The sequence below is a fragment of the Aedes albopictus genome, chromosome 3 (genome assembly GCF_035046485.1).
Source record: "Aedes albopictus strain Foshan chromosome 3, AalbF5, whole genome shotgun sequence".
In the NCBI taxonomy this organism is placed as follows: domain Eukaryota; kingdom Metazoa; phylum Arthropoda; class Insecta; order Diptera; family Culicidae; genus Aedes; species Aedes albopictus.
Genome location: NC_085138.1, coordinates 78,182,879 through 78,206,946, shown reverse-complemented (window position 1 = coordinate 78,206,946; position 24,068 = coordinate 78,182,879). Strand labels below are relative to the sequence as shown.

The 24,068-nt window shown below is 43.4% G+C and overlaps 2 protein-coding genes across 3 annotated transcripts in view; one reads left to right on the top strand and one right to left on the bottom strand.

The window, feature by feature from the left end:
* The window catches only part of LOC134289963 (uncharacterized), a 35,409-nt gene extending 19,691 nt beyond the window's left edge, over window positions 1–15,718 (top strand). The window contains exon 2 of one of the 2 annotated variants that reach the window (XM_062856815.1): window positions 783–15,718. In XM_062856815.1, coding sequence (XP_062712799.1) covers window positions 4,817–7,663 — 2,847 coding nt within the window. In that variant the 5' untranslated portion in view covers window positions 783–4,816 and the 3' untranslated portion in view covers window positions 7,664–15,718. The remainder of the gene's footprint in view (window positions 1–782) is intronic. The other variant, XM_062856816.1, reaches the window with a different exon arrangement.
* The window catches only part of LOC134289964 (beta-TrCP), a 355,456-nt gene extending 331,627 nt beyond the window's left edge, over window positions 1–23,829 (bottom strand). Inside the window, exons 1-2 of the mRNA XM_062856820.1 lie at window positions 23,339–23,829; window positions 15,725–16,604 (exon numbers count right to left, since the gene is read on the bottom strand). The gene's annotated coding sequence lies outside the window, so the exon portion shown is untranslated. The remainder of the gene's footprint in view (window positions 1–15,724; window positions 16,605–23,338) is intronic.
* Window positions 23,830–24,068: the final 239 nt, after the last annotated feature.

Sequence of the window (24,068 nt, the reverse complement as noted above, 5' to 3'; positions counted from 1 at the left end):
TGCAGACATCCATGTCGCCCAAAATTTACAACACCGGTAGGGATACTCTTAGCGTAGAAAAATCGACGAAAATCCAGGAAAACTGGCAGCACGGCGGAGATGACAGAAGGCGAAATATCGATGTGTGTACAGCAGCACACTGACGCAACGGCGATCGCAGAGAAAGATCGAAACTGTGGACTACTCACACAATGACGTTGATGCAGGATTATATCGAGTCGATTTACCCGTGTGGATGATGTTGATGGTGGATGGCAATGAGTTGGGAAACGAATAATGACGAGGCTCGCTGGCTACGTCCGAAGCTCACTGTTGGGTTTTTCGGATTTGTCAATGAGAAGATGGGCAGCAGCAGGTAATGTATATTGTTCCGATTTGAACACAGCTGGTTACACAGAATCGAAGGGTGATATAAAAACGGCAATTAAACGGCAATTCTGATCAGGCTGGGCGGGCAGTGTTTTGTTTACGTATCGACACGCTACACAGTTGCATGAGCAGCGCAGGAGAAGAGTGGCGAGGTGGGAGTCTTTGTGGGCAATGGCGGTTAGCGGGAAGCTCTGACCACTCTCGAGCCTACTCGGAATTTATACTAAAATTCACTGATCCTACCTGCCTGGGTGGTGCAAGACTTGTGTGGTGGATAGCTTGGACGGTAATGGGCGGAATTACGCAGCAAACAGCAATTTAGGGATGATGTTTACGAATGAAATCACCAGATAAACGGAGCACAATGAAAACAAGTGAATCGCACTACGGAGCAGTGATGCCAGTGATGCCAGTTAGGGCCATCTCGCGTTTTTTCGTCATGTCCTCTTTGCCGGTTGGCGACGTTCGGGATGTAAGTAGAAAAGCATGCATTTAATATGATTAGTACGACAGTAATTGTGATTGCTCAGTACTTCCAGCCCATTTGTCCGCAGTACATATCAGGCATCCCGTTTTAACAAGTCCTACACAGAATTAGAAACCCGGATCTCCCACAGACAGTCCTAACTAGTGTCAGATAAGTTCAATTGAGGATAGGAAGCGGCAAAATGAGAAGACAGTAGAGAAGGTTTGGTACATTGGTAGCTGTGTTTATGTGATGTTTGTCTGACATTGAAAAACAATTTTCCGTAGGTGTTTAACTCTCTACTCCAAATTTAATACCGGAAAAATATCTGATCAGATGTATAGTTTGGCAATTCTATGTCCATACATCTTTTATCAAGAAGGAATACTGTTGTTTACTGTTATAAAATAATTCAGTTAAAGGGCAGCTAATGCATTGTAATTCAGAATAAACCTACAGAAAATGTCCCAATAAAAAGTTAACAATAGTTCAACTAACTACACAAACTAAAAAGTGTTATTATATTTTACCAATGATTTCATCCTAATCTTGACCCTAACATAGTTATGCGCTTAGTGTAAGTGGACGCCGCTTATGATTTTGGTTGGACAATGACCAAAAATAGTGTTGTTTCGACAATAGTCACACACTATGCCCTACGACATTGACGATACTATTGTCTATGGCTCACCTATTTAGCGCCACCCAGCAGGGACTTGGTCTGGTACCCAGTTCAGTATATCCGCTCCACGTAATGTACCATACCTCTTTCGATTTGTGATATATTACGCGGAACATTACTCTCTTCATTCGGATAGCGGCTATGTAACCCATTGGATTAAAAACCTCCATCAAACATGAAGCGATTAATCGGAGACTGAAGACTCTATACCAAATTTGGCTCAGAGACAGGTAATCAGTGAGGTCAGTTTTTCTCGTTTGTCAGAGACGATTGATACGTATTAAGACAAACTTTCCACTGCATCTACCAGCAATAATCGGTGATCGATCAACATTTCGAGTACCTACCCTAATTTACACAAGAATGCCAAGGATCACCGCTCATGCTTTACAATACAGTTGGAAAAACTAGAGTTTGTAAATTCACAGTTATAATTCATCACCATACTGACGGGGATAAGATTCGATTTCGGTCCCGTTTAACAGTTTTGCTGCATATTTGATTTTTTTCCATGTATTTTGTGCAACACGTATCGCTATGATTACCCCACAATGTATTTTGACAACTTCAGTAACACTGTAAAGAACTCTTAGTTAATAGTTGTGGACTTCTTCATAAAACACACTCTATACAAAAGCTGAACACCAGGTCGTATTCCAGTTGGGCCGTAAAGCTAAGAACAGAAAGAAACAAATTTCATGGCTAGAGTAAAAAAAAACGAACATGAATTAACATGAAATAAATGAACATCACACCAATAAACTACCCTGTACAAGGTGCGAACTTTTGCCCCGCATAATGCGAACTTTTGCCCCCACTACCTATGGGGCAAAAGTTCGCATTTGAGTACTTGTTTTAAAAATTGTATTACTAAAACTACAAAAAAGACGCGAAAAAATCTAGTACTACGTTTTGAAGGCAACATGATAGAGACTCGTTTAACGAAGAAAAACGATATTGTTTTCTTTTTGTTCAATAGTTATTTTGTGAAGTCTGTTAGGTGCGTACTTTTGCCCCGCATTACTCTACATATTCCACGCGAGTCGTGAGACCGCGATACAAGACACTAATATCTTCATAAAAATATACTCGGTCAGCGTTCTTCTTATAAAATGATGCATACACGGGACAATAAAATGAGAACTCGTATAAAATAACTACTCTTACTGATTTTCTTCTATTAGTTCACTTGTCAAGACCTAACACGACATCACAAATACGAAATCAAATTAAATTCCAGTTGAAATATTACACTTTCTTTGACAACCAAAACCAATCACTTTGCCAGACAAAAACGAGATCCGGCACTTTCGAATTCCAGCAATTTATTCGATTTCCTTTAAGAATTCTTTCTTTCATTTCTATTTCTTTCCGCTAGGGATTTATCCCGGGAGTTCTACCGGAGCTCTTAAGATTCTTTGAGAGACTATGTACTGGAATGGAATTGCTTCCGCAACCCATCCTCGGATTTTTTTTATTGATTATTTGCATTTTTTTTTATCAGTAGGTCGGCTCCAGAGGCACGTTGTTCTTCATTTGGGACATTTGTGCCATCGCCATGAACAGAAGCCTAGATTCATTATTTACCTGAGAGAGAAGGGAAGGAAAAAAAGGAAGGGACAGGGAAAAGGACAGGTAAGGGAATAGGATCGCATAAACGTACAAGGGCACTGTAATAACGGAAAAGCGTAAAGAGGGCCTATAGCTCTTTGCCACAGATTTAGGTTTCTAAAGTCAATTTCACTTAATAGGGTAATTTTCCAATTGTTGCACGGTTAAAAATTCGCCAATTGTTGCACACCTCATAAGAATAACATGGAGTGTGCAACAATAGTCGAGTTTTTAGCCGTGCAACAATTAGAAAATTACCCTAAGTGCTTACCGAATACTCGGAAACGCAGTTGCGCAAAAGCTGGACAGTTACATATAAAATGATACGAAGTTCCATAATCGGATTCACAGCTACCACATATCGCGTATCGTATTCGTATCGTATTCGTATCGTATTCGCGATACGTAGTAAAATAAGCGGTTTCCGAAACGAATGGAGTCAACTCAAACTATAGCCGAAATTCAGCAAAAGTTAATGTAACAAGTATTGTTTACAACTGACATAACCTCAAAGTGAACTTCTTCCGTGATTGCGATGCCGCAAAGTCAATAAAAAGTGCAAAATCGTCAGCGTAGTGTTTACATATCACAGCATGGGAAAGGAAGAAAAGTGCGGTCTGTGCGGCTGTTTTGATCCCCCCGCGAAGGGAAAGGTGAAGAAAGGGAAGAAAGTCCAACAAGTAGGCTGGATCTGTTGTGACAAGTGCTCAGCGTGGTTCCATCTTAGTTGTGCACGTATCAGTGATTCACTGATTAGTCATATTCAGTGCTACACATTTCTCTGCGAAAATTGTGCTATCAGAGGAAGCCTAATGCCCAAGCAGGCAAATGTTGCCCCCAACAGTGACGAGGTTACGCAGCTGAAAGAATTAGTGCAGGATCTTTCCACCAAGCTTACCAAACTCCAGGCTGAACTGGACAATGTCCGCTCCACTAGTAAGAAGCAGATAGATAGAATCCAGTGTAAGGTGAACAACGAAGACCAACTTGATAGCAAACGTACAGCCCAAACTGCCCTAATCAACAACATCGAAGCCAAACTCGAAATTATCGAAGCAGGAGCTAGAATGGCAAGCAATTGTTCCCAGTCAACGAACTGCTTTAGACTTGCCATCAATAAAATACCTTTTCGGGAGGGTGAAAATGTTCGCGGTATAGTTGAAGATGTTCTTGGGTTTCTGGACATGAAGGAGGCTTTGTCTAACGTATCAAATTGTTTCCGACTTCGGGTCAAGCCATCGAAGTGGTCAGACAGAACTATTTCACCGACTATTGCTGTTATTTTCGACAGTCGTATGGTACGTGACAATGTTCTGAAGCAATACTACGACAGGCACAAACAAGCAAAGCTGTGTCGTCTGAAACATGCTCCTGCGCTTGAGTATCGTTTCACCATCAACGAAATGCTTTCCGTTCAAACCTTCAGGACCCGTAACCTGGCCCTTCGCCTGAAGCAGAGGAAGGTTATCAAATCGGTATTCGTACGGAATGACAGAATCGCTATACTTCTTCCAGGCAAAGAACGGTACACTCCGGTCGAGAGCTCTAGTCACCTTCTCGAACTCACTGATAGTACGCGCTGTGAACAGGAAGACTCGTCTGTTTTCTTTGACGCCTTGTCGGCGAATATGTCAACCTCCTCCCGTAGCTAAATGTTCACACTACCCTGCTGACGATTTTTACCTAACATGTCTAGAAACCAATACTCCAATCTACGTATTGGCCATCTCAATGTCCGTGGGCTAGAACATCACATTGATGGCGTAAAACTACTACTTGACAGCAACCAGTACCACGTCTTCGCAGTAACTGAAACCAAGCTTAAATCGTCTAGTCCGGTCGGTCCTGTACGCATCCCCGCCTACAATTTCGTCAGGCATTCACTACCATGTAGAAGAGGTCGTGGAACAAGAGCCTGTGGTGGAATTGGAATTTACGTTCGCAAGGGTATAAAAGCCACACTAGTTGCCAAATCTGTCTTCGATCCGGCGATCCCCGTTAGCCATAGGATAGAATTTCTTGCAATCCAATTCAGGATCAACGAGCTAAATATCTGCGTAATGTCTTTTTACAATCCGCTTTGCACAAATCCCCATTTCAGTCAGGTTTACGAAAAAGTTCTTATCGATTTGCTTGACTTCGGATTCGACAAGCTGTTTATTGTAGGGGACTTCAACATCAACGTCAAGTCTTCCCAACCATCGTTAAATCTAACAGCACTCAACCGCATAAACTCAACGTTCAATCTCACGATTCTACCAACGGGCCCCACACGTATAACCGAAAACACTGCGACGACAATAGACCTGCTGATTGTAGACTCACCGGAAAATGTGATCAAATCAAAAACATCGACTGCAAACACAATTTCCGATCACGAAGTGGTCTACCTTCTAGCCAACGTGAGGATACGCCGACCAAGTCCCCAAACCATCAAAGTACGAAACATGCAAGCCATCGACCCTCTCCGGCTACAAGCGGATTTTCAAGCGAAGGATTGGGGGCCTTTCTATGCTGCTGAGGATGCGTCGACCAAAGCCGAATTCCTGACGTCTGAGCTGAAAACCCTGTTACAACATCATGCTCCGGAGCGTACGCTGGTGGTACGGGATAAACAAACACCCTGGATAACGGAAGAAATCAAACGAGCGATCGAAATCAGAAATTTGGCGTACACTCTGTATTCACGCAACCCAAACAGGATTCGTGGAGATAACCAGTGGTTGGACTACACCATGAAGAGAGACAGGGCGAACTCTCTTATCTACACAGCAAAAAAGCGGTATGCCGAGATGCATTTCGACCATACCTTGCCAGCGAAGAAGCTATGGAGCAACTTAAGGAGAGAAGGGGTTCACAACAATCCGAAAAAAGGTACACCTGCAGAAAATATCAACCCTGACGAACTAAACGTTTTCTTCAGTGAAGGCCACAGGCACCTACAAAATAGAACACAGTTTGATACATTGACTGAACCACCCCATCGTACTGCTGTTGATCGTGGAGAGCCACGTTTCGACTTTCGTCACACGAACGTGGAAGAAATCTGTCGTAAAATCTATGAAATCGATACTAACGCTACTGGCTCAGATGGTATATCGATCTCCTTTATTAAGCTCCTATGTCCTTACATACTACCCACACTTTGCCATCTTTTCAATTCGATCATCGACTCCAAGTCCTTTCCGCCCTGCTGGAAAAAAGCGATTATTACACCGATCCCCAAAGTTTGTAATCCTACCCAACTTAAAGACTTCCGGCCTATCAGTGTCCTGCCGGCAATTTCGAAAATACTGGAGAAGATTTTGCTTGGACAAATCACAGAGCACATCAACAATCCTACTTCCCCACTCTTAGCAAGGTTTCAATCGGGATATCGTAAAGGATACAGTACGACCACTGCCCTAGGGAAGGTAGTCCACGATATCTACGACGGTTTTAGCAGAAATCATTGCACAGTTATGGTGCTAGTCGACTTTTCCCTGGCATTCAACTGTGTAAACCATCGGATCTTGAAAGCAAAACTCCGTGATGAATTCCGTTTCTCCCAAGCTGCCTGTAGCCTGATAACATCGTTTTTGGAACGCAGGAGACAATCTGTTCGAATGCATGACGGGATGTCCGAAGAACGTGATGTCGTTGACGGTACACCGCAGGGGTCATGTTTGAGCGCTTTACTGTTCAGCATGTACATTAACAGCTTGCCGTCATCTCTAACATGTAGCCATCATCTTTATGCCGACGACCTTCAAATATACATTTCCGGACCGGCAAGTGACATCGGCGCACTCGTCCAATCAATCAACGAAGACCTCGAGGCAATAAACAACTGGGCTAGCATAAACAGGTTGTCTCCTAATCCAAAGAAGACCCAAGCTATAATTTTTAGCAAAGCTGGGACTGTTACTCCCACTACTGCTATTACGTTTTGCGGTGAAATAGTGCCTTTGTCCACCAATGTGACAAACCTCGGATTGCAGCTAGATAATAACTTATCATGGACCCACCAAGTTAACGACGTGGTAAGGAAAACTTACAACATCTTGCGTACTTTTCGTAGATTCGCTCCAGTGCTTTCATTGCCCACGCGGAAAAAGCTGGTTCAAGCCGTAATCGTACCCGTCTTCACATACGCCGATGTTGTATATTATCCCGGGCTTGCAGCTAGCCTTAAAGAACAACTTCATAGGTGCTACAAATCGGCTGTGAGGTTTGTGTTCAACTTGCGACGTAGGGATTCAACTGCAGCAGTAAGAAACTCGATCCTTGGACATGACTTGCCGTTCAACTACCAGCTACGTATCTGCGCGTTTATGAGGCAGGCCTACTACAATGAACAACCTGAGTACATTCTACAGCATCTACAGCGTGGACAACTAGAACGGACTCGTTGTTTTATTATCCCCCGACACACAACATCAAGTGGAAAAAGCCTGTTAGTATATGGTGCTACCTGCTGGAATGGGCTATCGCTCGAGCTGAAACAAAAACCAACAATATCATCCTTCAAAACTGTCATGAAAAATCTAGTTTAAGTTGTAAAATCTACTTGTAGTCAAATTCAATCTCCATTTTGTATTTTGCTCTTTTCTTTTTGTTTTTATTTGTTTTGTTCTAGTAGTCAGTAATTCAGTTAATCTATTCCTCCTAATGTACTAAATTATTATAACAGTTGCTTCCTTGACCTGATATAAGGTACTCACCAACAGGTTATCGTTAAGAATAAATAAACAAATTACAAAATTACAAATGAATCAGCTTGCTTAATATTCGCCATGTGATAGCTTAGTCACCACCCCTGGAGATGGCTCAGTACAATACAAATTTGTTTGATGACATGACTTCAAACTATTCCAATATTGTTTGTGCTTAGTGGCAGCCCAGGTGTCAATCTGAAGCTTAACACAAAACTTCCGTATCGGAATACCTGGCTCAGGGCCAATGAAGTCATGTGATGCTCCAGTGCGAGCTAAGTCATCAGCCATTTAATTTCCAGCGATGGAAGAATGGCCAGGCACACATACAAGGCGAACAGCATTTGCTGAATTCATATCCTCGATATAAATTCGACAAGCGATAACTAACTTTGACTCAGAGTTGACCGAAGCAAGTGCTTTAACCCTTTGGAGACTGAATTTCCACCATTGTGGATGCAACCTCGCTGGTCTAGAACTCGTTTGTGATGGTCGATTTTCTCGGCTGGACACATATGACCCATCCGTCCCCAAACGGTTACTAGCTACCTGGCTATCTGAACAAAAGTATACGACTTTGCCCATTACGAGCTGCTGAAGTACTGATTGCACTCCGCACATAAGAGCAAATATTTCAACCTGAAAAATGATGCAGTGTCTACCAAGTGAGTAAAACTGATGTAGCCTTAGCTCACGAGAGTGGACACCAGCAGCTGCTCGACCTTCCCATCAGTGTAACGTACGATGCCGTTTGAAATACTTTTTTTCCAAAAAAAACAGATATCCACTCTTCCCGGGAAAGGAATTTCGTGGAAAATGATCTATATGGAAAATTACAAGTAATTGTAAAATTACTTGGAGCAAGGATAACTTGTCCCAATCCACCAAAAGTGGAAACAACAAGGTGTGTTGATCTGCGGTTCACAGGAGTTTCCTCTAGTAAACCGAGTACCGATATGCGATAAATGCAAGAAATCTCGAGATAGATGTGTAGTGGGGCAACATCAAAGAGAACTTCCAGCGCTGCCGCGGGAGTTGAACGCTCCAGGCATCGCCGTTAAGCGCAACCTTTGGAGATGGCCTAATTTTGATTGGATCGTTCCCTCGCTCTTCTGCCACCACACAAGACATCCATAGAGGCCGATATTGGCCGAACAACAGTTGTGTAAATCCACTTGATATACTTGGGTTTTAGACTCCAAGTTGTGCCAAAGGTACGCCGGCATTACCCGAAGACCATACAAGCTTTCTTGATTCTGAACTCAATGTGTCCAAGAAAGCTTGGAATCAAGAATAATTACTTTACCTGTTCAGTCACATCGATTTCAGAAAGAGACGCAAAGGTCGAACGCCATTACGGTTTCGACTTTCCGTAAAAAGAACAATAGATGTTTTACTCGGATTAACCGAAAGGCCATATTGGCGACACCAACCCTCAAATACCTGAAGGGCGCTTTGCATCAGGTCGAAAAGGGTGCTGATGCACATACCAACTAACAATGTTATTGCTGGTTGCTTTCAAATATAGATTTTTGATGCACTTCAGCTATCACACTATTTTTGTGCTCGGGCACGGTTGCCACCTCCGATTTGAAAGAATACACGGTTCACAAACTTTTTCCACGAGAAGAAACGCAAACGCTGCATAGCTGGCCACCCGGCAACGACTGTTAGTAAGAAAAACAGAGAGAAATTCGAACCGGAGAGTTGTCAATGGATGAGAATCAAAACAAAATCGAAAAAGAATTAGGCAAATCACACACCACGTGCTTATCTGTGACATTTCTCGACGTCAAAATGCTGTCAGTCAGCATGGTTGCACTTATCATCACACTTTTTAACCGTCACACTTTCATACTGTGCAGTTCGATTTGGTGTGAACAGTGCAATATAGGTAGTCGTCGGCAAAACCATAAGCAAGGATGGGAACACTCACTTGCAAAGAGTTACACTCACTTGCTATTTTCTCTGCTCAGAAGCGTGCATTCAAAAAATGATGTATGGACGACTTTTGCTTTGTGGTTTTACCTAAAAGTTTGCCGAATAGAGTAGGGGTCGCACACGCATACCGAAGTCGTGACAGAGCTGCGAAGGCAACTCTCCACAAGGTGAATGTAAATTACACTCACCTCGTGGAGAGTCGCTTTCACAGCTCTGTTACGACTTTGGTATGCGTGTTCAACCCCTACTCTATTCGGCAAACTTTTTGATAAAACCACAGCACAGAAAAAAATGTTCATGTAAAATTCAGCGAAAAATCATGCACATAAAGGGAATGCTAGAGTTAGTGTATATTTACTTGAGATATCATGTAAAATTACGTTACGTTCGTGTAAATTTCCGCTAAAAGTCGCGTAACCGGTTGGTGTCCATGATGGTTTACGCGAAAGTTGGCGGAAATTTACACGATGGTAATGTAATTTTACATTATATCTCATGTAAAGTGGCTTAGCTCTAGCATTCCCTTTATGTGCATGATATCTCGCTGAATTTTATTTACATATTTTTTTCTGTGAAGGCAAAAGTCGTCCATACATCGTTTTTTGATTGCACGCTTCTGGGCTGAGAAAATAGCAAGTGAGTGTAACTCTTTGCAGGTGAGTGTTCCCATCCCTGACCATCAGTAGGAAAGCCGCTATTTTTAAGTTGCCTCAATAGCGTATCTGCTACGAGATTCCACAAAAGCGGTGACAATTTCCTAATGGCTGTTAGACGCAATGTTAAGAAGTGATATTGGTTTTTGAGTATTTGGTAAATCCAATTAGAGATAATTAGAGATTTGCTTTTGAACGAATGCTTCCTCGATATCGTTAACAACCCTGTGTAAAAGAGTCACAGTGGATTTAGCAGATTGGTAGGGATGTTGGTTCACATGAAGAGGCACGTTGGTCAGATGAACATCACGGATGTGATGATCCACAATGCGTTCTAAGCATTTCAGAAAAAAAGAGGTCATTCGAATTGATTCGAGTTGATCATTCCAATCCGGAAAATGGATCTGATGTGTCGCAGTACTATTCTCAAGCTGGAGTTAGTAACGATGGAACATCCAGTGAGTCATATTGTGATGTGACCATCACGGTGAATCCATCCCGTCAGCATATTCAAGTCCTCACAAGCAGCAAGTGCCACGACGTAGTACAAGAGAACGCGCGCTACCGAGCGAATTCGAACAATCTAAATAAAAAAATGCAGTGGCATACGTGGGACCGCGTATAACTTGCGAACGGAAAGTCCGATTTGGATCGTCTAAGTTTTGTTCTGTTAGTTTTCGTCCAAGGAAGGTTTATGAGGCAAAAAACATGTTCCATTGAAACAGCAATCAGCATCCAGTACTAATTCCAATGCAGCTAAAATAGGCCCTGTGCCTGAGAGCGGTGGTATTCGCCAATCAGAAGGTTAGTGTAAAACCAGAAGAGTCAACCGATCCACGTACACCGACTGAGGCGTTGCGAATTCAAAACTCGAGCAAATGGAAGAGTACTGAGCGTTGATGGAGAATAGTACATGGAATATTATAGAACTTCCTCCCGGCAAAAAGGTAATCGGTTGCAAATGGTTATCCAAGACGAAAACGGATGAAACAGATCATTACGTTTGTCAAAAGACTCGTATCGTGGCACAAGAATTCACTCAGAAATTGCGCACGGATTTTGAAGAGGTGTTTGCTCCAGTAGTTAAACAAGTTGCATTTCGAGCATCACTCACGGTGGTCAGTTAACGGAACCTGAAAGTCAAGCACGTAGACGTCAAGACAGCTTACTTGACCGGAGAACTAGGTGAAGAAATCTACATGCAATAGACGGAGGGATACGTTGTTGAGGACACAAGGTATTCCGTTTAAGATTGAGCCTACCTATATGGTATTTATATTCCCGAAGTGGAGTATATCCTGATTTATGTAGATGATATGCTCATCGCTACGACATGCACGAGAATTGAAGAGAATATGTTCGGCCTAGTGTTCGACATTGGAGATTTGCGTCACTTCTTGGGTATCGAGCTAGAGAGAACTAAGAGCGGTTTCAAACTGAATCAAGAGGCGTACATGTTGGAGCTAGCCAAGATATTCAACATAGAGAAATCTAAACCATCGAAGATTCCTCTGGAAGTCGGTTACTTACAGCAGAAGGAGCACTTCGGCTGTGAAATCCTGGGATCAAGTAAGCAGACCTGCGTTTCGTTGAGCTTCACGGAAGCAGAGTTCGTCGCTCTATAGCTGAGGGTTGTCCAAGAGCTCATTCGGATCAAGACCCTCATAGAAGAAATGGGAGAAAAACTTCAATAGCCGATAAAGGTAAATGAAGATGATCAAAGTTGTATAAAAATGGTCGAGAGGAGTGTTGTGAAAAAGGCGCCCGAACCATAAGCTAATCACATGTCGACGTACTGCCGCAGCCATGCAAATTAATCTATCATTGAAAGCGAAGACCAAAACAAAGTATGGTTGCAAGACGAATAGGGCACTGCATGCCGCTATTGCTAAAATCTGATATTTTTTTCTAATTTTTTGACGTTTCGGGGCCTTGTTGTTTACCGTTTACGATTAGGGCTAAGACCCGATTAGGGATAAGGCACCTGATTGAAACGATTTGGACAGGAGCCTGGGACTGCCTCCTCCTTGTTGTTAACATTTCGTGGATTGAGGGCGGTCTCTTCGACCCCATCTATTGGGAGTATTCTGCCAATCGAGGGCTTGATTTTGCAGTTGTTCTTGAGAACTTTCTTTTGGAAGGAGATTATTTTCCCCTGACGCGGGTTTCGCGCAAGTGTCTCTGCTTACGGGTCCGCAAAACTAAACTCTTTTTGGCCCTTCATACAGGAAAATGCCTGATGACTAACAACAGCACAATCTTGATCAAATCGCTTTTCAGATTATTCCAGTGCTATAGGCAGATGCCTTGCTACAATAGATGGTGGAACAAAATCATCATCATCATCATCAAGAATTATAAAAAAATCATCAGCTTTCGGACCTAGAATAATTTGGCCAACTTTTCATGGGTGGTTTGATTTGATTCAACATGTGGAGTTCATGTGCGTGGTAAAGTGTGCTGATTTATGGTGACTCCCTGTATCACTCCTATTTCAGCACTTCTTTTTCGATTCTTATTTCTAACAATCATCGAGCGCAACAGTAGTGAGTGGTGTTGCCTTTTTACATTTGTTCTATAAACAAACAAACAAAAATAGCACCTCTTTGTCTCGCTTCCGCTAATGTAAACATTTCAAGATTATGAATCATTTAAAAGCAATTCAAGCAGTAGACTACTCTGTTTTGCTAAATAACAATGAAACATGTCTCAATATTACGAAAAACACTGAATTCCATGTGTAATAAGCTAAAAATGATCGAATACTCTTAGTATGCTCTTCTGCTGTTGATGTTTGCAAGCCGCAGCAGTGTTGGCGGACAGTGCGGAGGAGATTTCACAAATAAAAATTATTCGCTTTTATTACTATCATATGTGATTCGAAGTACAACAATAATCATTCGAAGAATAGTTTTCGATTTTACGACGTATAATCGATAAAATTGATTTGACAATTTCAATGATTTTGATTGATTTTATTAATGAATTGGCCCGCAAGATTGACATTACTGCGTTCAACGATCAATGATTGTACGCCAGACGGCACCGGCGCGTCGCGCTGCTGCCGTCGTCGTTGTACCGTGGTGGGTGGTAAACATTGCCATCGAACTATTGGTGCGGTTGAGATAAATTTATATTGGTTTCAAGTTTGAGTGATTTTTTCTGGAATATCTTAAGAAATACCTTCTGAGATTACTTCAGGAGTTCCTAAATTCCTTCCGAAATTTCTCTAGGAATTGATTCCGAGATTCCTCCAAGATTTCCGGTAAGGATTACACCAGCAATTTTTCCTGAGATTCTTCCGGGAGTTTCTTTCGTAGTTTCTCCACAAACTTATTCTACGATTCCTCAAGGATTTTTTTCTGTGATTCCTCAGAGAGCTCCATTCGAGATTGTTTTTGGTATTCTTTCAGAAGTTCCATCTGGGATACTTTCTGAAATTTCTAAAAGGTTCCTCCAGGAACTCCTTTCAGGATTCCTTCTGAGATTTCAAAGGATTTCATCCGGAATTTCTCAAGGAGTTTCGGGAATCCTCCAGGAATTCCATTCTAGATTATCCTAATAGTTTCTTTTAGAATATCTTCAGAGGTTTGTTTTTACCTCAAGAAGGTACACTTGGAAAATATGCCTGGGAATTCCAGCTATATCTTCCGAGATTTCACTGGGGAATTGCTTCTGGAATTCCTTTCAAGGATCCAACAGAAACTCCTTTCGAAATTCCGTCTGGGATTCTTTCTATGAATTTCATGCGAGATTCCTCCCGGAGTGCCTTCTGAGATTTCTTCAGGAATTCTTTCTGAGGTCCTTCCAGGAATACTAAAAGGACTTTTTCCAGTGGTCCTCCAAAAACTTCTCCGGGATTCTTCCAGGAGCTCGATCCAGGATTCTTTCAGTAACTACCTCTGGGATTGCTTCAAGAATTCCGGGAATTTCTTCTGGGATTTCGTTAGGAACTCCTTCGTGGATTTCTGCGGGCTCTTCTTCCGGGATCCCTTTGGGAACTCTTGGCGGGACTCTTCTGCGAAGTTCTTCTGGAATTCTATCAGAAGCTGCTTCCGGCATTTCTACAGGAACTCTTTCCAGGATTCATCTAGATAGATTTGGTTTCCTTCAAGAGTTTCGTCTGGAATTCCTGCAGATCCTTCTGGAATTCTTCCAGAAGTTCATTCTGGAATTCTTTCAAATGTTTTAATGGACGTACTCCAAGCTTTTATTAGGGTGTATTTCGAGAAATTCCTCATGCAGTTTTTGTTTGTGGCATTCCTCATGAAATTCCGTTTCGTGTCCGAAACAGTTCCCACATCATTTCTTTGAGGAAATACTCCAGAAAGTACCTTCTGGTTTTCCTCCAACAAAAGTTCCTGGAGGAATTTCAGATGGAATTCTTTAGGAATCTCAGAAGAAATTAGATATCTCAAAAAAAGTAATTCCTGAATCACATTTCACTGGAAATAAATATTAGCGAACGGAATTCAATAGCAAATAATTTCGGTGGAGGTGTATATTCAAGCGGCACTGGGGACTGTAAATGTATATCTGAGGAATATGCTGCTCAATAAAATAGGTTGAAGATTGTATGGCGCAATTTTCGTAAAAAATACTGATAGATATTGGGAGGAAGGTAGAGTTTACGCTGGAGTTTGCAGATTTGTACAGTAATGTCGGAAAGAACTGTAAGAAGAGTTACTGTAAATTAAATCCGTGCAAAAATGGCAAAAATGTTACTCCAAAACCACAAAACTAATAATCTTACGCTCCCATATTCGTTTTATTTAAAAAAAACATAATTACGTCAGCGATGTCTTTCGAACTGTAGAACGAATATAGTAGTACTGTGCGTGTAATGGAAACGAATACCCTATAGACATAAAATCCGAATACTGCCTGCATCAGATCAGATCTAATGGAACACATTACAATAGTAACAAAAAAAAACACTATCACAGGAGCAAAGCACAATAGAAAGACAATTTCTTCGACTACGAAAATAATGTTAGCCCTTCCCCAGATATCCAAGCACGCCCTCCGAGAGCAATGCATCCGAGACCGTACCACCGCGACGCAAATGGTAGGGTACGAATGGAACCAGGAACCGAGTCCGAAACCTGTTTGCCCACTTTGACCGATTAGACCTGCTGCATCCGAAAGTAGGCCTCCCACCGAGAGCGGCGGCAGCAGCAGCACGAACAAAACCGGATTCTATCGCCCGCCGTGGATGCGATGATACCCCCTAAACAAATCCCGCAAGATATTCCCCCCGGGAGATTCATTACGCTCTCCGATGGTGTTTCCTCATAATAATGCCTACCTGTGGGCTGCTGCTGATGTTAGTTGTAGTAGTATCCTCCATAATTTTATCGGTCTCCATTTTCATCATCTCGATGGTGCCGCCGCTGCTGTTACTGCAACTGCAGCTATCAATGCTGCCGCTGTCGTCTATTGTGGTTGCGCTGAGATCCGCGAGGAGTCGTTCCGACGCGGATGACGATCTAGACGGTCACTTTATACTGGTTCCGGACCACGGACAATCCAAATCCCGGATCACACACTCACGCACTATCCGTCACTAGGTAGTCGCACCACACTTGAACAAGGAAGGGAGGGAATTACCCTTGAGATTGCTCTCTTTCCAGACGAACTAGGCTCTTCTTTGACGACTTGAAATATATGTTTGGCACCCGAACGGAGCCAACCAGCCAGAGCTTCTTTCTTCCACGAACGAACACCAACACCAAGCACTGCGCGGCGGAGACACACCGTTTTACTTTTCTATTCTTTGCTTCCTTTCGCAATGCACACACTGAGAAAAGGCACACCACACACAAACTCAACGCAATCGATGCTTCTTCCGACAATATGCTTCTTCTTTTGGGATCCTCCGCCACGGCGCACGGACCTGGAGGAGACTTTTAATATTGAATTTTTATCGAACGCAATCGAGCAACTTCCATGACAATACCGCACACCGCACGGAACGGAACGCACTTCTCGACGACGACGACGGTCAGCTTCTGTCAGCGCACCAGTCGGGCGCCGGATGGTCCACACTTACGATTCACACCACGATTAAGGGTCGACCGTAGCAGAGCAGGCAGGTCCGTACCTAATCCTTTCCTCCGGAGAAAACACAGCGTTCAGCCGTTCAGCACAAGAGCGAGAAATTCCGAGAGATTGTGCAAGAGGACAACCTGCAAAACAGAAAAAAAGGCAGCAAATCGAAACTCGCATCAGTAAAGTGACAACTAGTTGAGGCGTAACATGTGAGAGGGGTCTAGTTGGTAAAAGAGGGTAAAAGTGGTACACAGTTCGAAACTCGGAAAATTTATTATATAATTACTTTTTCCAAATTTAATAGGCAGATTATTTTCCAGTGACCCCCATTTTTCCCAGAGGCGTTTCAGGCGAAATCAGGGGCGTTCGGGCCCGTTGATAATTTCAGAGGGTCTCATGGGATACAGAGGAATTGAAGGGTTTTCAGGAGGGTTATAGTACACGGATAAATAAGAAAATGCTTAAATGCATACATTTTATACTAAAACCATATTCGATCTGCCCACCCTTTGGAATGCATATTTTAGAGTTTATCACTCCATAGCTTTTAATCGTTTATGCATTGGAATGCATACACCGGATATATTCGTTGCTGAATGCATATTCGATTTTGTTTTTGTTTTTTTTTAATAAACTCAATAACCCAGGAGAAAAATAACTATAGCTTGGCAAGATTGGAGAGAAAATTATCTATTTATTATCATTTCGCTTAGATATACATAACAATAATTTGAATAAACTAAATACAGTTCACCTAACTCTAAACATGCGATATGAAGTATGAATCGAAGATATTTAATCCGATGAGCAGCATCCTTGGCAGGAGTCAAACATCTCAGCCGGTAAGGTTCCTTCTCCATCGCGTTCCTTTCCACAAGGTTCTTTCTCCATCGCTTAATGCTCCACCTGTTCTTTGGATAACTTTAGTAGTAGGAACTTCGGCAGGAACTTGGCTGATGCAGCTTTCCGATGCTGCCGGAATCTGATGCGAGTAAAACAATTTTAATGTCCGTGAGAAAAACAAAAGGATCTGTACTTACTGTTAATGAAACAAATAACTGCAATCGGCAATTCTTAGGCTTCCAACAGGGCCCTGAACACTCGAGGAACTCGCGGACAAACAAAATATAACAGTCGAGTGAACCATTCTTAAGTCCTAAGAGTAACATATAGGCTTTGATATACGCGAAAACCAATAAACACTGTAAATACAGGGGATTGCATAATATAAATGACTGCAATGCATATTTTTTACGCATGACAACGTTTAAAATAGTGATATGTAAAATTATTATTAAAAAATAAACTAAAAAGTATATCCGTTTTTCTACACGCTAACCTGAAACTACCCATCGCCTGGGTCGATTCTACCCGGATTTTAATGTTGTTAGCAGTTGTCAGAATCCGGGTAATCCAAAAACCCAGATTGGTTGAATCTGGGTAAAGATATGGGTAATCGGCACTTTGTCACTTTCCGGCTTGAGAATATGGCAGCGATCAGGCGAACGCAGGCAATTATGGATGTTTCCACGGGAAATATGAGGATAAATGACGGGAAAACAGTGAAATTCTTCCAGGGAACTGTTTTCCTGCATCAGGTAAGTGAAAAGCACATGGGAATTAGGAGCTTTTTATCAAAAATCTAAATTGGAAATAAATTAACAAAATCAAGATCCCGGAGGAGCTGGGTACCGGTTACCCAGATTTTGCAACCAACATCGGTAACCCAGATTTGAGTAAAGGTGCCTTTACTCAGATTAGAGTAACTGCAGTTTTGCTCAATCTGGGTCGCTTTGACACCAATCTGGGTAACCGAGGGTTAGCGTGTACGTGTAGGTTTCAGAAGCAATTTGCAATGTTTCAGAGGTAGTTAGGGGCCTTCAGAGGGAATCCTGGATGTTGAAAAGTTTTTAAGGGGCGTTCCAGGGTGTTTTCAGTGAGTTTTCAAGATGCTAGGGAGAGTAAAAATCTTCCCCTGCAAAGATATCTATGAAGCCATCTGGAGATCACCCGACCGACTATCGAACAAAAAACCAAATCGACCACGTCCTAACTCGAGTTCCAAGCGACGGCAAATTCTTCTCGGATATAAATAACCAATATCGGCTGTCTATAAGATACTCATAACTCAAAATAAAATTCTCTGAGTTTTCCAGATTTTTCCAGAACGAAGAAGTTTTGAAAGTTTATAATCAGTGCTGAAAATTTCACTTCGTCATATCTAAATTCAATCACCTACAGCTTATTTTAGAAGCTTAATCTGAGAATATGGTATATGAAAAACTTGTGCGGCTAGACCAGTTTTGCAAGAAAGTCACGGAAAAACCACTATTTTTCTAATATTTAAGGTAAATGTCACGGAGACATTTCTACTGGATTTCCTCACGGAAATTCACTTTGGTCTCAGGATAACATGAGGTTTTCAGTGTTCCTCTTTTCTCCTCTCGGGATTACTCTTAGATATTTTTCCGAGATGTCTCATTTTTTTCTGATGTTCCTGTTGAGACTTCTTCAATAAGACTTTGAGGAGTTTCACTTGAATTCCTTTGAATATTTCTCCGAAAATTTCTTTTAAGGAATTTCGAAAGTTATCCTAGGAGACACTCTGAAGAAAACCCGTGGAAGATCGTTGTAAGAACTTCGGGAGTACCTTTTAAAAAATCCCTAAAGGAATATCCAGAATCTCGGGAAAAAATCTGGTAATGATTCCAAGGAGAATTCTGGGAATAATGCAATGAAAATTTGGAAAAAAAGGTTATGTGGATTACTGCAAGACAACCGCTACAACTACGAAGAATAGCTTGGCTCTTGCAGAAATCAAGGGAAGAATTCAAAGAGAAATATCAGCAGTAGCTCCTGATGTAGAAATTTTAAAAGGCACTCCGGCCAAAATCTAAGAAAAAACCCAGTGAATATTGAGAAAAACTTTCGAGAGACATCCTAGGACCAGCACCAGAGGGAATCTTTTGAGAAAAGTTCCAGAACAAACTCCGAGAGAAATGTCAGGTAAAACTTCAAAATAAAGCCCGTGTGAGCTTTTAAGAAATATCCCAGCTAAAACTCCTGAAGAAAGCCTGGAAGGAACTTCATAAGAAAGCTCACAGGAATTTCTTGAACATATTGCAGGAAAAACTTTGGAACTTCTGTAGAAAATTCGTGAAAAACTTCTTAAAAAAATTCATGGAGGAACTCTAGTAGAAATCTCAAGAATAACTACTGTAGCAGCTGTTACAAATATTCTGGGAAGATCTCCTGAGGAAATCCCAAGAGGAACACCGTAAGGAATCGCGTATAGTCTTCAAGGTGAATCCTGAGATAAATCTAGAAGAAATTCTTTGACAACTTCTACGATTTATGCTGATAGAAACAGTAAACACCCTGTGTCCGCGTATACCGCAGTGCGAATATAGATTAGGATGACTACCTTGTCGCTGTATGCATGCGCTCAAAACTTTCGACGGTTATTACCACGCGTCGAAGTCGAACGCCGCGGCTTAACATCGAACGGCTGCGTAACGTAGAAGTGGCTCAAGACTACGCGATCCGTCATAGGTACCTTGGCTGCAGCACTAGGCGTCGCGACCCCGAATCACAGAAACGACTGGTATGACGGCGAATGTGAACAGTTGAAAAACGAGAAGAATGCAGCATTGGCGAGAATGTTGCAACACCGTACGAGGGCGAATGAGGCACGTTATAGAGGCGCGGAACAGGCAGAACTCAGTCTTACGGAAGAAGAACGAGGTCGCGAGGCGATAGAAGAGCTCTATCGCGCTAAGGAGGACACATGAAAGTTCTACGAAAAGCTGAACCGCTCGCGCAGAGGCTTCGCGCCACAAGCCGACATGTGCCGAGACAATCACGGGATTTTTTTCACGAGCGAGCGAGAGGTGATCAAGAGGTGCCAGCAGCATTACAATGAGCACCTCAATGGCGACGTTGTAAGCGCTGAAGGTGGCATGGTAACAGATCTAGGAGTACTTGCACAGGCCGAGATTCCCAACTCCAAACATCCAAGAGATTGAGGAGTAGGTTGACCGGTTGAAAAACAAAAAAGCCGCTGGAGCAGATCAACTACCAAGCGAGCTTCTAAAATACGGTGGAGAAGTACTGGCGAGAGCACTATACTGGGTCATTACCAAGATTTGTGAGGAGGAAGTATTACCGGAGGAATGGATGGAAGGTTCGTGTGTCCCATATACAAAAAGGGCGACAAGTTGGATTGCGGGAACTACCACGCGATCACACTACTGAGTGCTGCCTACAAGATACTCTCTCAAATTTTATGCCGCCGTCTATCACCGATTGCAAGAGAGTTCGTGGGGCAATATTAGGCTGATTTGTGGGTGAACGCGCTACAACGGACCAGATGTTCGCCATCCGCCAGGTGTTGCAGAAATGCCACGAGTACAACGTGCCCACACATCGCTTGTTCATCGATTACAAATCGGCGTATGATACAATCGATCGAAAACAGCTATGGCAGATTATGCACGAATACGGATTCCCGGATAAACTGATACGATTGATCAAGGCGACGTTGGATCGAGTGACGTGCGTAGTTCGAATATCAGAGACACTCTCGAGTCCCTTCAAATCTCGCCGAGGGTTACGGCAAGGTGGTGATCTTTCGTGCTTGCTGTTCAACATAGCTTTAGAGGGTGTAATTAGGAGAACGGGGATAAACACGAGTGGAACGACTTTCACGAAGTCCGTTCAGCTGCTTGGTTTCGCCGATGATATTGATATTATTGCTCGTAAATTTGAGACGATGGCGGAAACGTACATCCGACTAAAGATTGAAGCCGGGCGAATCGGATTAGTCATTAATGTGTCGAAGACAAAGTACATGATGGCAAAGGGCTCCAGGGAGGAATCACCGCGCCCGCCACCCCGAATTCATATCGACGGTGATGAAATCGAGGCGGTTGAAGAATTCGTGTACTTGGGCTCACTGGTGACCGACGACAACGACACCAGCAGAGAAATTCAGAGGCGCATTGTGGCAGGAAATCGTGCCTACTTTGGACTCCGCAGAACTCTACGATCGAATAAAGTTCGCCGTAACACGAAGTTAACCATCTACAAAACGTTGATTAGACCGGTCGTCCTCTATGGGCACGAAACATGGACCCTACGTGCAGAGGACCAACGCGCCCTTGGAGTTTTCGAACGGAAGGTGTTGCGTACCATCTACGGCGGAGTGCAGATGGAAGACGGGACGTGGAGAAGGCGAATGAACCACGAGCTGCATCAGCTGCTGGGAGAACCAACCATCGTCCATACCGCGAAAATCGGGAGGCTACGGTGGGCGGGTCACGTCATCAGGATGTCGGATAGCAACCCGACTAAAATGGTTCTCGAGAGTCATCCGACCGGTACAAGAAGACGTGGAGCGCAGCGAGCTAGGTGGGTCGACCAAGTAGAGGACGATCTGCGGACCCTACGCAGAGTGCGGAACTGGAGACAAACAGCCATGGACCGAGTGGAATGGAGGCGGCTACTATGTACAGCAGAGGCCACCCCGGCCTTAGCCTGACCGGTGGGGCTGTCCATAAACCACGTGGTCATTTTTTGGGACTTTTCAAACACCCCCCCCCCCCCCCCCGCGTGGTCATTAGTCCATACAAAATTTTTTATTTGTCCACACAAAATGGTCATTGGCCGAACCCCCCCCCTAATGACCACGTGGTATTTGAGACGATGGCAGAAACGTACATCCGACTAAAGAGTGAAGCCAGGCGAATCGGATTAGTCATTAATGTGTCGAAGACGAAGTACATGATGGCAAAGGGATCTAGGGAGGAATTGAGGAATTGACACGCTCGCCACCTCATATTTCTATCGACGTTGATGAAATCAAGGCGTTTATTTTGGACTCCGCAGAACTCTACGATCGAATAAAGTTTGCCGTCACACGAAGTTAACTATCTACAAAACGCTGATTAGCCCGGTAGTCCTCTATGAGCCCGAAGCATCCATGCTACGTGCTAAGAAAGGACCAACGCGCCCTTGGAGTTTATAAACGGAAGGTGTTGCATACCATCTACGGCGGAGTGCAGATGGAAGACCAGTCTTGGAATAGGCGAATGCATGAGCTGCATCGCTGCTGGGAGATTGGTTGGTTCACCGCAAAAATCGGGAGGCTACGGTGGGCGTGTCACATCATCAGGATGTCGGATAGCAACCCGATTAAAATGGTTCTAGAGAGCCATTCGACCGGTACAAGAAGACGTGGTGGGCAACGAGCCAGGTGGATCGATCAAGTGGAGTACGATTTGCGGACCCTTCGCAGAGTGCGGAACTGGAGACGCACAGCCATGGACCGAGTAGAATGGAGACGACTCCTATGTACAACAGAGGTCACTCAGGCCCTAGTCTGACCGGTAGTGCGGTAACCAAGGTCACAATACGACCTATTCTAATCGGACTCCAAAAATCCCTTGCAGTATTACAACTTTGAGGACCTTTTTACATGTTACGCTTGAATGTTTGACAGCAGCAGTGCAATCGACACACCACTACCAGCAAATTCAACACTAGTCCTGTTCAACGACGTAGGTTGTACTTACTCGAACTTGCTCCATCCCGCTCTTTCCCGTTTGTTGACAAATGGGTAAGAGTAGGATGCAGCAACTTCGAGCAAGTTCAACCTACGTCGTTGAACAGGACTACTGAATCGCATCCGTACGTGCGCTGGATTGCACAAACACATCCCAAGTTCTCCGAGGGCGACGGCGATGATCCCAGCCCACCAGTTCACGGGAATCCAAGAGACCCACAAGAGAGAGAAATCGTCGCCGATCATAAAGACGACGATATCTTGTCTTCCACTAAATAAATCAGGAAAATTTAAGAAACCATTATTTACCTGATCGAACTCCACTTCCTGCCAGGGCACTAACACTTTCTAAACATTCTTCGTTGACAGTCTGTCGATAAAATAGAACTCCATCGCCCGCTGCTGCGAGTCCTTTGGGAGCGAGCGCAGGAAGGAGGCCGTAGAGGCGGAGACAAAAATGGACGGTTGTCGTCGGGGAAACTATTTTCTTGAATCCACCGCACTGAACTACAGAAACGAACACTTTATCAATTGATTTTCCACACCGAAAAAATCCAACACACCGTACGGTGGAAAGCACTTTTCACACACGGTTTAGTGTTTCTGTTTTGCAATTCCGTGCGGAATGTCGTCGATTCCTGCGCCGATGACCGAAAAAGCGAATAAAAACGCACCCGCACAATCAGAGGCGGAGAGACGAGACGAATCGGAGCGAGCGCGGAGATCAACCGAAACAAAACGGAGCGAACAACTGCACAGTACGAGTGACGTCAACGGACTGAATCGAACAAAAGCGAGCTGCGGCGGCTGACGGGGAGCGATTTTTGTGTGTTGCGTGACAGCGCAGTGCAACCAGCGCGCGCGTCACGATGCAACTGACAGACTTCTTTATCGATCCATCCGGGAGCCAGGGTGACGAGAGTTTTCGAATTCGGATTGCACAGTGGGCTTAAAAAATGTCGTAAATATGTATTTTTCGAAACGAATAAATACTTATTTATTGCACATTTCCCACCCCACTGGACCCCTTTCGCAGTTA